The sequence below is a fragment of the Cololabis saira genome, chromosome 16 (assembly GCF_033807715.1).
Source record: "Cololabis saira isolate AMF1-May2022 chromosome 16, fColSai1.1, whole genome shotgun sequence".
Taxonomy (NCBI): Eukaryota; Metazoa; Chordata; class Actinopteri; order Beloniformes; family Belonidae; genus Cololabis; species Cololabis saira.
The window spans coordinates 213,964-230,556 of record NC_084602.1 but is presented as its reverse complement, the minus strand read 5'-3'; the positions used below and the strand labels follow the sequence as shown (position 1 = coordinate 230,556).

The 16,593-nt window shown below is 45.4% G+C and overlaps 1 protein-coding gene across 1 annotated transcript in view; it reads right to left on the bottom strand.

Moving 5' to 3' along the window:
• The window catches only part of tecpr2 (tectonin beta-propeller repeat containing 2), a 101,096-nt gene that overhangs the window by 67,526 nt on the left and 16,977 nt on the right, over positions 1 to 16,593 (bottom strand). Inside the window, exons 4-12 of the mRNA XM_061743833.1 lie at positions 14,117 to 14,245; positions 13,910 to 14,041; positions 13,667 to 13,824; positions 12,898 to 13,051; positions 9,583 to 9,735; positions 3,964 to 4,096; positions 3,657 to 3,865; positions 2,641 to 2,851; positions 116 to 368 (exon numbers count right to left, since the gene is read on the bottom strand). Of these exons, the coding sequence (XP_061599817.1) occupies positions 116 to 368; positions 2,641 to 2,851; positions 3,657 to 3,865; positions 3,964 to 4,096; positions 9,583 to 9,735; positions 12,898 to 13,051; positions 13,667 to 13,824; positions 13,910 to 14,041; positions 14,117 to 14,245 (1,532 nt within the window). The remainder of the gene's footprint in view (positions 1 to 115; positions 369 to 2,640; positions 2,852 to 3,656; positions 3,866 to 3,963; positions 4,097 to 9,582; positions 9,736 to 12,897; positions 13,052 to 13,666; positions 13,825 to 13,909; positions 14,042 to 14,116; positions 14,246 to 16,593) is intronic.

The window sequence follows — 16,593 nt, the reverse complement described above, 5'->3', positions numbered from 1 at the left end:
CTACTCAGATCCTCCACCCCCAACCCAGATCCCCCTCCACCACCTCAGGTCCTAAACCACCTACCACAGTCATTCACCATTAACGCAGCTCCTAAATGATCAACCAAGCACTAACCCTGACTGGCAGTGTGAACGTTCCGGCTCCTTTTCATTCTTCAGGTCTTTATCCACGTTGGAACTCCCTTCCGTCTGTAAGTCTGGGTCCTGGTTGTGTTGTGGACTATCTTGGTTGTGCAGGTGGAAGCCGGTAAGGGAGGTGCAGTCACTCAGAGGAGTGCCACTTCCTCCATCACTGCAGCTGCAATCCTGAAGCGGGAACATGGAGTCTGAACAGCTGCTCTCCGACAGGCGATTTCCACTGCTGCTGTCTGAGGACGGACAATGTGAGACGGTTCGACATAAGAGAAGTTAGTACCTACTTTCTAATCCTTCTAATCCTTTCATGTAGAATTTAGCTACAGAGCTACCAAAAACAGCATTTTTTCACAGTTTTTAGGCAATCTTCAAAATCTCTTGCAGGCTTGTTTCAGAGTTTTCTCTTTTTGTTTTTCAATTTTTCAAATGCTGAACAATTAATTGATACCAACAGTCAAGAATACAGTGCTGGAAGATTTTCTTCGGTCCACTTTTCTTTTCAACATCAATAATAATTAAAGCAGTGATGAACGGGCCATCGCACGTGCACTTTCCACCAATAAAGGTCAAGGACTCAAAACAAAGTCCGATGACACCCCCCACGAGTCTTTATGTCAAACCATTCAAAAGTTATTGCAGAAAATAGGAACTATCACATATCGACCAATCAGAAGAAGGGGAGGGGCTAATTAATGCCAATGAAGGTCAAGTACTCAAAACCGAGTCAGATGACACCACCCACAACTCTATGTCAAACCATTAAAAGGTTATAGCAGAAAATAGGGACTATCAAATATGGACCAATCAGATGAGGGGGGGGGGGGGGGGGGGGGCTTTTTGGCGTCTATCGTCCCCACGGTAACACTTTTGACTGAGAAAAGTAATGCCCATCGTCGCAGGATGGAGACGCACATTTTGATGTATAACACATCTGGGTGCACGTTACGGTTCGGGCGAAGAAGCGGCCGAAGAAATGGCATAAATTGCGTCAAAATTACAATATATATATATATATATATATATATATATATATATATATATACATATATATATATTGTAATTTTGACGCAATCTATGCCGTATATATATTCTCTCTCTCTCTCTCTCTCTATATATATATATATATATATATATATATATATATATATATATATATATATATATATATATATATATATTTTCTTGTGTGCAAAATCTGGTGGCTTTTGGGGAACGTTTAGGGGGGCAAAAAGGCCCTCATTTCGTCGGAAGAAAAAGAGGATAAAAACAAATGGCGTCCGTATTAATGGTGCCATCGGTGTAAACCGGAGTCAAGTTCTCTCGTCTGATTTATGTCTGACCTGGCAATAAAGCTTTTTTCTGATTTCTGATTTCTGAAAAACGAGAACGAGAAAAAAAACTATTCCTACAGATACAATAGGGCTTGGGTGCTTGGGCCCTAAAAAGCTACATTTGAGGTTTTATGGACATTCTCTTCTACACAGCTCTCTGAAGGTCCACCATGCATCTCAACCAGGTTCAGGTCTGGACTTTGGCCAGGTCATTCCAGAACCTTGATTCTTTTATTTTTCATCATTGTGATGTAGATCTGCTGCTGTGTTTGGGATCATTTCGTGTGCTATGGCTCAGTTTTAGCCAAGCTTTATGCGTCAAACAGATGTCCTCACATTTGTCTCTAGAAGACTCCGGTCTACAGAGGAGTTCATGGTCCACTCAATGACTGACACGTATCCAAGTCCAGACCATCATCCCCCCACCAACGTGCTTGACAGTGGGTCTGAAGTGTTTCTGGTGAAACGCTATGTTTGGTTTTCTCCAAATATGGTTCTGGAGATGAAAAGTTTAACCAAACATCTCCACTTTGGTTTCGTCTGTCTAGAGGAAGTCTGTTGGTTTGTTCAGATGTGAGTTTGTGAACATCAGCCGTGCTTCCATGTTCTTGAGAGTGAAGTTTTCTACTGGAAGCTGCTCCAAAACAATCGTCCTGGCTCAGTCTTCTTCTTTGGTGTCATGGACTTTGACATCTAACTTGCTTGCTGAGGCCTGTAGGCTCTGAGACGGGAAGATTGAAAACTGTCTTGAAGATTGTCCACCTGTGAACAGTCTTTCTCACTCTAAATAGTTTGGAAATGTTTTTAAAACCCTTTCTACACTGATATGCAGTAACAGCTGTTTCTCCAAGACCAGTGCTGATGTATTTCCCTCTTTGGCATTGGCACACCTGAATGCTCCAGACCAGCAAACTAACAAAATGAGTTGCTAATCATTCTTCCATCAACAAGTGATGATCAGCAGCAGCTGTATGGGGTTACTTGAGGATGCCCACGTGACGTTTAATTTTGTCTTCTTTTCAGTCAAATAAACAACTCAGCACTGCAAAGTTATATGCCATTAACCTGAGGCTGTCTCATACAAAGCCTCAGACGGATGATAATTAATATGTTTTTACAGAAAAACATTAATTTTATACCCGACTACCATGTGCCTGTTTATCCGTTTACTCACCCTGCCGTCTCCTTCTCTTCTTCACTCTGACAGCTTTTACTACCAGCTCCTGTTGCATCTCGTCCTGACCGAGGGGGGCACTGTAGTGTCTGGAGCTCAGCTCACAGACAGAAGTAACTGGGCTGCTTCCATGGAGACTGTCCGAAGATGTGACAGAGCTGCTGCGATAGCGAGACCTCATGAAAGTGGACAACTGGCATTGCTCCATCATCTGGACAAAGGTGAGGATCAGGTGGGACCCCGTTGAGAGACAGGTGAGAGGCAGACAAAACACAGGTGGGACACAGTTGAGAGACAGATTAGATACAGATGGCACACATGTGGGACTGACACGATACATGTGGGAAACAGGTGAGACATACAAGATAAGGGCAGCACACAAGTGGAGGAACTACAAGATACAGACAGAACACAGGTGAAAGACACAAGGTACACGTGGGACACTGGTGAAAGACCAAACTACCATTTGGCTGACAACATATTCTTTCCCAACTCAACACATCTTTGATTCATGTTTAGTCCCAAACAAAAGTTTACCCTCCTCAGCATGTATTAACAGAAATAGGTTAACATAACTCTCAAATGTTCATTAAACAAATCTGGAGGTAACTGGTACATCAATGAGCTCCTGGTCTACTAGTAAACAATTTTATCATAAAAATACTGTATGACTTCATCACATAAAGAGACATTTGATGAAACAAGGGAGGAAACTTAAGTAAATTAAAGTTACATTTAAGTCTGATGAAGATGATAATCATATTAACCTTTCTGCAGTAATGATGATACAGACTTAGACTGAGAACACCTGATCAGATGTTTTGTACCTTTTATTTAGAATTTAGGTTTAAATTCAGGTTACGAAAGTTTTTATCTCAGAAATTATTTTTAAATCTGAATGGTTAAATCAGAAAATTCAGGTCCAAGTTTGTCTGGTTTTCTCAGTTTCTGTGTCAGACCATCATGTTCTCAGTGCCAGTACTGATACCCTATCCAGGTATTCAGGTGAAAACTACCTCTATTTGCTCCTCTGCCTCCTCCACCTCCTCCACTCCTCCCTCTTCTTCCTCACTGGGCCTTTCTCCACCTCCCGCCTCTTCTTTACCCCCATCCTCTACAAGGATGGCCATTGTTCTGATTGGCTGAGCTGTTTCGACTGCTCCGGTTGGCTGGATGATGCTGGGTGTGGTCAAAGGTGAGGACAGACGGATGGAGAGTTCTGACACTGACGGACAGAAACACTAAAATTAGTGAACCACCAGCAGCACTTCAGACAGTACAATTCCAGGTAGCAGTATTAATAGTAGTCTATGAAGCACTCACAGCTGGAGGCCGTTCCCTCCGGGCTGTTGGACAAGCGGATGATGTCTCTGTCTCCCTTCAGGACAAAGATCTCGTTATCACATGATGACACAGAGACGATATCTCCACTGCTCTCCAGGGCTCCGATGATCACCTACAAACACAAAATCAGATTCTGAAGCAAAAACCTGAAAGTCAGAAAAGGATGAAAAATGACCATAGACTGTAAAAAACAATGGATGAAGCGTTAGGCCATGTGACCTATTGGTTTCTGAAGAGCGATTTTGAGCTCGGACCGGGTGGCCGGGGTTCGCCTGGGTAGCGGTCCGCCGCCGCGGAATCCCTGGCTGCCTCTTCCCATGGTCACGGGGGCCCCGCCGGGGGGGGGGGGGGGGGGGGGGGGAGGGGGGGGGCCTCGCTGGCGGTGGGTTTCCTCCCGCCCTCTGTGGGGTTGCTGGTATCCTGGGTTCTTCCTTGTCAGCCTCTGGTCTCGCGGGTGGCGGGGTGGCGGGGTTGCCCCCCCCCCCCCTCATTTCAGGTGGAGCTTTGTTTGGATTATTTCTCACACACACACACACACACACACACACACACACACACACACACACACACACACACACACACACACACACACACACACACAGGCTTGTTCACCTGCATGCTTGCTCTGTAGTTTTTTGGGGTTAGTTAGTCACGGTAATCTAGCTCAGACTGTGATTAGATCTCGAAATTTAGGTTAGCTTTGGCAACCAGCTCCTTTAACCAAATACTGTGGAGGTGTGCTGTGGGGGTGTGAGGTTCAATTAAATTCATTTTATTTGTTAGACAGGGACTGTACATATTAATGGACACAAGTGTTAATATGTATTGTCGTAGCCAGAGGCTAATTTCCACCATTTTTCCATGCGGCAAATTAGCGCCAGGTACTGGATCCGTCACTACGGGCCAGTCAGTCCGTGTACAAACACACTGCTGGTCATGAGTTTGACTCCGTCACAGCTGCTCTTTGTTACCAGAACCTCTAGGTGCAGTCAAGGACTGAAGGTGGTCTGTTTTGATGGTGTCTGACTTTTGACGTGGTCCTGTTGGCCTTATCAAGCTGTGATCTGCCGCCATATTTGGCTCACCACATAGCTTGGGCTCTGGAACCCAGCTCCTTGAAAGGGGCTGGACCCTCCACTACTCTGGAGTTTCCCAGGGTGAGAGGCGGCGAGCTGGTTGGGGCTTGTTTATTGCCCTCCATGTTTATAGGCTATGTTGGCCTATGGGACTCCTGACGCAGTAGATAGGTACCGGCAGGCCAAGCAAACCGCAGCTCGGGCAGTCCTGGAGGCAAAAACCTGGATCCGGGAGGAGCTCGGTGAGGCCATCGAGGAAGACTTTCGGTCGGCCTCGAGGAAATTCTGGCAAACCGTTCGGCGCCTCAGAAGGGGAAAGCACTCTGCCAACACCGTTTACAGTACAGATGGGGAGCTGTTGACCTCGACTGGGGACATCATCGGACGGTGGAAGGAATACTTCGAGGATCTCCTCAATCCGACTGACATGGACTCAGGGATGTGCTCATCCATCACCCAAGCCGAGGTCACTGAGCTGGTTCGTAAGCTCCTCAGTGGCACCGGGGGTGGATGAGATTCGTCCTGAGTACCTCAAGTCTCTGGATATCGTAGGGCTGTCTTGGTTGACACGCCTCTGCAACATTGCATGGAGGAAGGGGACAGTACAACTATAGGGGGATCACACTTCTCAGCCTCCCCGGGAAAGTCTAAGCCAGGGTACTTGAGAGGAGAATACGGCCGATAGTTGAACCTTGGATTCAGGAGGAACAATGCCGTTTTCGTTCCGGTCGTGGAACACTGGACCAGCTTTATACCCTCCGCAGGGTGCTTGAGGGTTCATGGGAATTTGCCCAAATGTCCACATGTGTTTTGTGGATCTGGAGAAGGCATTTGACCGTGTCCCTCGTGCCATTCTGTGGGGGGTCAGTGAGTATGGGGTCCGTGGCCCTCTGTTAAGGGCTGTTCTGGTCTCTATATGATCAGAGCAGGAGTCTGGTTTGCATTGCGGCAGTAAGTCAGACTTGTTCCCAGTGCATGTTGGACTCCGGCAGGGCTGCCCTTTGTCACTGGTCCTGTTCATAATTTTTATCGACAGGATTTCTAGGCATAGCCAGGGCCCAGAGGGGATTCGGTTTGGGAACCACAGGATTTCGTCTCTGCTTTTTGCGGATGACGTTGTCCTGTTGGCTTCATCGGACCGGGACCTTCAGCATGTGCTGGGGCGGTTTTAGGCCGAATGCAACACGGCAGGGATGAGAATCAGCACCTCCAAGACCGAGGCCATGGTTCTCCACCGGGAAGGGTGGCGTTCTCTGGGTGGGTGGAGAAGTCCTGCCTCAGGTGGAGGAGTTCAAGTATCTCGGGGTCTTGTTCACGAGTGAGGGAAAGATGGCGCATGAGATTGACCGACAGATTGGTGCAGCGTCCGCAGTTATGCGATCGATGTACCGGACCGTCGTGGTGAAGAAGGAGCTGAGTCGAAAGGCGAAGCTCTCGATTTACCGGTCAATCTACGCACCTACCCTCACCTATGGTCATGAACTTTGGGTAGTAACCGAAAGGATTAGATCGCGGATACAAGCGGCCAAGATGAGTTTTCTCCACAGGGTGGCTGGACACTCTCTTAGAGATAGGGTGAGGAGTTCGGTCACTCGGGAGGAGCTCGGAGTCGAGCCGCTATTCCTTCACGTTAGCTGAGGTGGCTTGGGCATCTTTACCGGATGCCTCCTGGACGCCTCCCTAGGGAGGTGTTCCAGGCATGTCCCACCGGAAGGAGATCCCGGGGAGACCCAGGATACGCTGGAGACTATGTCTCTCGGCTGGCCTAGGAACGTCTCAGACTCAGACCCCCGGAAGAGCTGGAGGAAGTGAATGTGGTGAAGGAAGTCTGGGCATCTCTGTTGAGGCTGCTGCCCCCGCGACCCGGTTCCGGATAAGCGGTGGAAGATGGATGGATGGATGGACCACTGACTTTCTTAGTATTTATAAGAGTTCCTTTACACAATTGGTCTTTAATCTGTTTTACACCTGCCAGCCGCGTTATAAGCTGGTAGAAGGGAAAAGAAAAAAAACTCAGAAAACAGCAGAGGAAATCATAAATATAAAGTAATAATACCTATATTTTCCCATGACGAAATCTTAAAACTACATTCTGTTAAACAAAAATAAAGTTATAACCATATATTTACTCCTCTCCATCCTCTATTACTTTCACTTGTCCACTTGGTCGTGTCAAGGCTACACAAGCTTCTGCTGGATGCATCCTTGATAAAATGGGCCTCCGCCCCAGGACACATCCAGGTATTTCTTCTGTATCTGTGTCATGACCTCTGAGTGCCAAGCTGCTTAATGCTATACTGCCACCCTGTGGAAACAAGGGAAAATGCAGTCTTGACCCCTATCAAGTTAAGTTTAAGATGAGAACACATGGCTGGTGCTGGAGACCATTTTCTATGTCTCTGAGCTGTGGGAAGACTTTGGGTGCGTCCCAATACTCCCCCTCGCCCTCGTTTTCTTCACTAACCCTAACTTTTGCGCGTTCCCGTGAAGGTAGTGGTGTCCCAATTCCTCTTTTCACCTAGGGGGAGGGGGCATAACGAGGGCTAGGGGCTGAGAATAGCCCCTTCAAATCGAGGGTTTGCAGATGCTGACTTGGCGAGCGAGGGGGTAAGAAAATTTCCCAGAATGCTTTTGCCGTAGGCTCTGCGTCGATTTGACTCGCCGACCGAAGGCAAACAGGCAGACTCGTCTCAGCGAAATAGAGAGACATAATCCTGTGACTCGTCAGATTTGTTTTGGATGTTTCTGATATAATAGTCTTCAGAAACCACAAAGTAATCCAGCTGTTATCTGGGTAATTTAAACACTTTCAGATAAAGTTGTAGAAGATCACGCCAGAATAAAGGGATTTATGGTTCAGCGTCGATGTACGCGGCGACGCGCGCCGTACGCCGTACCCTACGCCGTAGGCTCTGCGTCGATTTAACGCGGACCCAAACTCCGGAGCCGGCAGACAGAAATCTCTACATTTCGGAGCAAATTTCTTAACAGGCGTAGCTACAACTGTTAGATTTCATCTAACAGTTTTCATTAAACCAACATCTTCCTAAATGATTTATTTCAGCCAGCATAATTCTCAACAGAGCTGCGTCCCGGGAGAGAATTCTCTCCCGGGGCGACGCAGCAGCTTGACCCGGCGGACACGTCTCTTCTCGGGCTGTGAGCTGAGGCTGCTCCCCGGGGGCGGCGGCTCTTCTCATCTACGAAAACATCGGGTCAAATTTCTTAACAGGCGTTATTTGGATAAACTGAGCCCAGGATCTTATGGTTACCTTTATGCCTGAAAAAATATTAAATCTTAATAAAGTGGCATATTAACAGCGCTACAGCTGAAATTAAAACAGCTTTTGGCTCTCTGCTTCCTGTTCAGGTTAGGGATGAAAACGAGTGGTAGGGGGAGAAATGGGACAGGCACCTGGGCCAAGTGCCCTAGATTTCAAGTGCCCTAAAATATCCCCCTTCTTTTTTAGGGGGTAGGGAAGAAAAGAAGTGCGAGTGGAGAAAAGAAGGGCGAGTGAAGGAGAATTGGGATTGGCCCTTTATTTTGGTTTTGAAGCCGCAGAAGACAATATCTGTAAGTTTTTATGTTTCATAAGTTCGTAAATGAAGATTATGTGTACTTACCTTGTTGATTATGACGATTTTCCTGATTGTGTAACTTCATTTACTAAATTCGTATCATTGGATTGTATTACAGTTTCACATTCGTGATATCTTCAGTAAGATCAGTGAAAACGCCACAGTCCGATCTATGAGTCTTTTTCTGGGAATTCTCAATTGTTTGGGCTAGCTGGATAACCACTTCGGCACAAAAGGGAGGTCAGCATAACGTGCGTTCTTGAGATTTGGACAGTACTTCGGCTACAGGTTTCACACACACGCATGATCATATACATACACGCATACACACACATAGACATACACACTGGCTTGTTCACCTGCATGCTGGCTCTGTAGTTTTTGGGGTTAGGTAGCGGTAGCGGTAGCTTAGCTCCGACTGTGATCAGATCTCAAGATTTGGGTCGATTGCTGTTCGTGTTTTGGTCGGCTCCGTGCCGGTTTCGTGTTTTGTTTGTGGTTTTTTGTTGCAGATTTCCAGTGCTTGACGTGTGTCTCCGTGTGTTCCTGCTTCCTGGATTGGGAGTGGATGTCGTCACCCCCCCCACCCCCCCCCCCCGCCAAAAAAAAACAAAACAAAATCACTGGGTTTGTATGTGTATATTTATGTATGTGTATGCATATGTATGCGTATATATATGTATATATATTAAATATAGTAATAATGCACATATATATACCTTTGGTTTCTACCTTCATGGTATCAATCATTAATATGTGTGCAGACAAGGTGGGGAAAAAAAGAAAAAAAAAAAAAAAAGAACCCATATTGAGAAACGGACTCTTTACTGGTGGATCTATGTTCCTCCCCTCACCTACGGAACTGTGGGTAGTGAATTAATGAAAGAACCAGATGGAGGATACAAGCGGCTGAAATAAATATCCGGTCGACATGTTCACGTACCTGGTTGACAGAGTCAAACACATAGATGCTGTATTCATTCCAGCTCAGGATCCAATCTTCTCGGAGGAAACAGCTGAGAAGGCCCAACTGTCGGTCCGCTGGACGATACGCTCCAACCGGACCAGGTCGAGGAAACAACTCAAATTGAGGTATCTGAGTTGGACAGGTGGACAGAGGTGGAGGAAGAAGTTAGGTGGGTTAGGTTCAACAACACTGCACTGTAATGTCATCTCTATACTTCTGCATAACCGACACACAGGAGACTGATTATATTTTTGCGACCGGTGCTGAGGTCTTAATGAAACATCATTACACTCATCATTACACTCTCCTTTTCTTGTTTGTATTTTAAGAACCGAAGTTGGTGGGACCAAAAACGGCTCCTCGTTCTGCTTTACTGTCACGCGTATTATATACTAACGGATTAAGCCCAATGTACACATGTATTGAGTCTTACACATTGTGGATGTCCGCAATCACCTCTCTAATAAGTATAACAATGTGAACAACAACTAAAAAGCATCGAGACTTCCGGTTGGCAGCCTCATGGAGTAGACGCACTTGTGAGGGCTCCTGTCAGTGCCTTAAACATTTCAGTTTTTCACTCCACTATTTCACAGTCTGGGCGGTCTACATCGAATATTCTACATTTTTAAACCATTTTGGTTCAAAATGTCTTCACATCGTGGTAAATCTGGGAAGAAAGACGAGCAAGCCAGGGCTGCCAGCTTACCGGTAACAATGGCAGACATGTCGCAGCTACTCGACCAGCATAGGGAGGCGCTGGCCTCCGACTTCAAAGCTTCTTTTAACCAACTCGAGAAAAGGTTTGAGCAGGTCTGGTCCGTAGTTGATGAACATGGGCAACGGCTTTCATCACTTGAGCTTGCTTCGGATGACGTAAGTCAGCGTGTCAGTGAGCTGGAAAATACCTGCTCAGGTCTTCGGGAGAGCAACACGAAGCTGACGGCGAAAGTTGTGGACCTGGAGAGCATCAGCAGGAGACAAAACATCCGCATCCTGCCTGGCAGAGTCCATTGAAGGTGAACGACCCACAAAGTTTTTCTCCGACCTGCTGCGTGAAGTCTTTGGAGAGGTGCTTTCATCACCACCAGAGATCAATAGAGCCCATCGCTTGCTGACCGCTAAACCGGCCGCGGGGCAGAGACCGCGTCCCGTTATTATCCGTCTGCACATGACACATGACATGAGAACACCTGAGGAGCCAGGTACGCTGACTCTTGACTGTAAAAGTTTTTTTTCACTTTCAGTTTCATTACGGACGTGAGTAGACCCAATTCAGTGAATTGTTATACTGTACAATATGTGAAGCTTAATTATCAAAGCTAAATATTCTTTTTCATGTTTTGTTATTACTTTGCCATTTTCATTAGTAGTATTGCTTTTTATTTTATTATTACTGAGTCATTATTATTATTGTTATTAATATTATAATTTGATCTCACAGTGCTGATGTTACGAAGGTATTTTAATTTTATCTATTCCTTTTTTTTCTCCTTTTCTTCTATATTAATGTGCCCTGCATTGTTGAAATTTGTTGTTACCAAAATATTCCTTTTGTGCATCATAATGTTGTATCAGATACCAACAGCCGTTTCATCATCGTCACAGGGAAACTATATGACATGAATATAGTGCTTGCCACCATATACACTCCAAATATAGATGATGTAACATTTTTTGAGCATTTTTTTTCTTCCCTCCCTGATCTGAGTTCATACTCTCTCCTACTTGGCGGTGATTTTAACTGCTGGTTAGATCCTGTGTTGGACCGTTCATCCCCCAAACCCAACTCAGTGAGTAAGTCTGCCTCATTCATTCAGTCTTTCCTTTGCAATTCTGGCATCTCTGATGTATGGCGCTTCCTCCATCCAAATGAAAAGGAGTATTCATTCTTCTAACATGAACACCATACTTTTACGATGATCGATTATTTTCTTATCGATGATCAGTTACTACCACACGCTCGGTCCTGCACCTATATGGGAATAGTGATATCAGACCACGCCCCTGTCATATTATCCCTGGCAGTAATCTACTGAACAATTTTAGCCAGTTCTCAGGCTACAAACTAAACCTGAATAAGTCTGAACTTTTCGTTGTCAGTGAGGGGTCGACGGCGGTGGGATGCACCAACTTTCCTTTTAAGATTGTGAAACACAAATTCACTTACCTGGGCATTGTCGTAACAAAAAACATATGCACCTTTTCAAGGAGAACTTTATTACTTTGCTAAATCACACAAGACAATGTCTCTCACAGTGGTCACCTCTCAACCTCCCTGGCTGGTCGAATTAATTCAATAAAAATGATTATTTTACCAAAGTATTTACACACGTTCCAGTCCGTGCCAACATTCATTCCTAAATCATTTTTTGACTCACTAGACTCTGCTATCTCATCATACATTTGGAAAGGAAAACGGCCTTGACTTGGCTGCACACTCACCCAGGGAGCCGCGGGGCAGCTCAACATCTCCCCCTAGAGTCAATAACCAGTAACTACAACAATGAGGTATCGGTGCGTGGTAGCGGAGATTTTTTGCGAGTACGAGTATATGAGAGCAGTATCTGTCCCGATACAGATACCAGTATCGGGGCATCCCTAATAAAAACTAAAATCTTGATTAAAAAAAAACAAAAAATGAACACCATGGTTTCAGAAACTGCTGACTTGAACCATGCCATAAAAGACTTCCAAAGACATATGATCAATAGTAGTTGAAGCCTAACTAGAAGGCTTGAAAGTCATCTGAGTTTAGGCATCTATCAAAACATGATCACAGTGGTGACGCATAGTGGAGGGAGAATCGTGGTGTGGTTGTGGACTACCAGCAATCACAGAGGGGAAAACAAATTCACAAGTTCACCAGAATCTCCTCCATGACAATGTCAGGGTGTCTGTCCACCAGCTGCAACCACAGAATGGCTTCAGAAAAACAAAATTCACCTTCTGGACTGGTCCAGTCAATGTAAAAACCTGAACCTCACAGAGATGCTGTGATATTAATTCACACCAGACATCCTACAAATGTGTCTGAGGCACCTCTGGACAGAGAAATGATCCAGAATTCCCGCTGAATATTGAGCAGCCCTGATCAAGAGATACTGGAGAACCTTTTTTAAGTCACGGCTGTTGAAGGACCTTCAACCAGCTGGTAGCTAAAAGGGGAAACTTACTTTTTCCTGTCACAGTATTTTGTCTTCATTTGCTTATCCAGAACCTAAATTAAATAATAATATTACGCATACCTAAAGAGCATCTAGAGGGTTTGTCCAGGTGTGTCGAGTGTACCTGTACGCTGAAAAGTGGTTTGAGGAGGTGAGTGTCCTCCACCTGTCCTCTGATGTCAGCCTTCCAAAGTCTGAGTCCAGGTCTGGCAGCATACATGTGGAGGTTGCTCTGTTTACAGAGAGCAGGCAGGAAGCAGGCTCCAAACTTGCCGCTGCTGAGGGTACCGCCATCAACATGTGAACAAACACGCCACTTACATTTGGAAATCAGGATTATGCTAACAAGTCGCCACCAACATGTGAAAGAATATTCTACTAACATTTAGGCCCCAGATATACTTGCTCGCATTCACCACCAACTGCAACGTCGCCCGCGTAGTACGCGAGGAGAGCGCGTCGTATCAGCGGTAACCGATTGGGGACAGTAAGCAGAGCAACAGTTGGAAAAGTGATTTAATATTTAGTAGTAGCGGTAGTAGCAGTAGCAGATTAGAACAATGAACAAGTTAACATGACAACATTGGATGAAGAGGAGATTATAACATGGCTTTGGTTGTGATCTCGGCAAAGGAAACGGCACCAGCGACCTCTGCGTCGTCACGTTCAGTGTCTTTTTGAGAACGTGCACGTTGACGCGTCAAATGAACGCAGGATACGCGTGGCAGCCATGATGCGAAAGTGTTCGGAACTGCAAGTATATCTGGGGTCTTAGAACAACGACAACAACAAAACAAGTTTAATAGACACACAGAAACAGTCATTCACAAATACACTAAACAGGTAGCTGTCATATGTTGTAAACCACGTGCATGCGATGTGGCGTCTTGTACCTCTTGCGGGGCTTGGTTCCCAGCTGCAGGACTTCCCTTGTCTGTGTCTGGTACAATAGAGACCTCTGGTGGGTGGAGATTAGTAGAACCTGGTGGCTGTACTCCATCTGAACCACACCTGAGGACTCCTCCAACAGCAAGTCAGCTTTACACAACCCCTACACAGACACACACACAAACTCTTGCAATAAGTCAGGCCTGTCTGAAGGAGGTGTGACCTGGATAGCATTACCATGGCCTTACCTGATCCAGGTCCAGAGTGGAGAACACCACCCGACCTTTATCGTCTCCAGAGAAAAGCTTCATTCCATTGGTGCTCCAGGTCAGAGAAGTGATGGAGCCTTTATGCAGTCCGACAACATCGAAACGTCTCAGCTGCACCCAAACTCACATGTCAGACTACAGGTGGACACAAGAATATCCCTGCAGACATACATATCTGGCTCTTACCTGTTTGTTACGACCAGGAAGTGGAGACACCAGCTGGAAGATTGTGACTCGCCCCGAAGCTGTTCCCACGGCAACAAGGTCATCAAAACAGCTGAGCAGCTTCACAGCTGTGATTGCATCACATTTTCCCTGTAGCACACACAGATCATAGCATACAGAGATCAAGCCCTAATCAATATTTAGACACCTTATTACTAGTTTATACCTAACAATATCTGGTTTACCATACCAAAACATACCTAACCATTCATTTTTCAATTAAATTTTATTTATATAGCGTCTATTGCAATAGAAAATGTCTCAAGGCACTTTCCAGAGACCCAGAAAATGACCCCTGAGCAATTATTACATAAACATAACATAAACATTACTAGGTTATACTTAACCATTTATGGTCTATGCATACCCTACCTAACCAATACTAGTTTATACCTAGTGTATACCGTATGTTAAGGTTGGGTTGTGTTCTGAACTCAAATGCACCACTCAGGAGACAAGAACGGATTAATTCCCTGGTAGGCGTTTTTAATTGTCCAGAATGGTCCCCCCTTCTTTTTTACAAAGAAAAAACCCACTACCATTGGGGACGAGCCTGGGACGAGTTCGACTGCACAGTCGTACGGGCGGTGGGGGGGCAAAGAACGGGCTCTGTCCTTACTAAATGCCTCTTCCAGGTCATGGTAAACAGAGAGAACTGTAGACAGATCTGGAGGAGAGGGAGTGTCAGAACTAAGCTGTGATATTGAGTATCGGCACCGGCACGGAGGCATCGGGCATAGCACGCGGTGATCCAAGTGAGTATGCGCCCTTTGCCATGATCAACATGGGGGACATGCAACTCCAACCAGGGTCGGCCTAAGATGAGAGGAGTGCCAGGGGATGGTAGCACATGGAAACTAATCTCCTCAACATGGTTACCAGACAGAGTCATCTTGAGGGGTTGGGTCTGATGAGTAATAAGGCCAATCTTATGTTCATCAAGGGCAAAAGTGGGAATGGGTTCAGCCAGTGCGACGAGTGGAATGTTAGCCTGACTGGCCAATTGGTGGTCAATGAAACTCTGGAGGTGGCAGGTTTGAAACCGTAACACTGTAAGCACTAGCGGAGCAGGCGGGGGGGCAGAGGGGGCGGCCGCCCCGGGCCCACTGCTCCGTGGGGGCCCACGCCGAAGGGGGGAAAAAAAAAGTATATGAATAAAATAAGGAAAGTTGGACTATATAACAATTGCGTTCATAAGGATAAAGTTGTTTAAAAAATAAAAATGAAAGAAATAGTCCCTTCTCCCCTTGTGTGTCTGCCTGTCATGCCAACGCAGAGCCTACGGCGTAGGGCGCGCGTCGCCGCGTAGCCTACACCGTAGGCTCTGCGTTGGTGTAACGTGGAACCATAAATCAGCCTTTAGCCAGTTGTCTCATCAGAAGTGGAGCCTTAAAGCAGTAAAGTCATGCTGAGTTTCAGCAGCTGAAATGAATAATAACTATCTCGGGGCTGCACGGATGAAGCCTCAAACCTCACCTTGCTCTCAATCGAGAGTCTCAATCGCCATTGATGAGAGCAAAGTGATTGAAAGGTTTGTGGCGATGAAGAACCGGCTGATCGTTAAATGTTTACTCCCCCCTCCTTGGATGGAAATATGTTTTGTTGTGGTTCTCTGCTCACCGCTGGATGAAACCATCATTGGTAAGCTGTCATAATATTAATTATTTCTGATAACATTGTCATGACGCTGAATATATGGCCTTTCCTATATTTATTTGTTGCTGTTTGACCGCCGTGTCGCTCGGTCATTGTGTTAAATACTTTTCGTCGCACATTGTAAACTGTTGTCGTATAGGTTGAACGAGTGTGTCTGAATTGTGCTACTCGGATCCGATCTATGGCTAAGATGAAAACTTACCCTTAAAAATAAAAATATCCCCAGTCATAATTATGAGATATAAAGTCGAAATTATGAGATAGAAAGTCGAAATTATGAGATATAAAGTCATAATTATGAGATAGAAAGTCGAAATTATGAGATATAAAGTCAAAATTATGAGAAAGAAAGTCATAATTATGAGATAGAAAGTCGAAAATATGAGATAGAAAGTCGAAATTATGAGATAGAAAGATGAATATTATGAGATAGAAAGATGAATATTATGACTTTTTATGTCATAATTATGATTTACCGTGGGGATATTTTTATTTTTAAGGCTAAGATTTCATCTTATTTTTTTCTTTTACTGGCGGAAATGGGCTTCCATAGACATCATTGGATGTCATTTGATTTTTATCTCCAGTTTGATACTGATATCCTAAAGTCTGCATTAGGCTATATATATATTCAACACAGTCTCACTCCGGAGGCGTCGGATTCCGACGAACGGTCAAGAGCCATTGGCGCCATCTACTGACGCAAAAGGTACCCTTCTGCGTCTCTTTCAGACGCAAGTAGGCTCCAATTGACTCCAATGTAATCCCGTCTGCGGCTATAT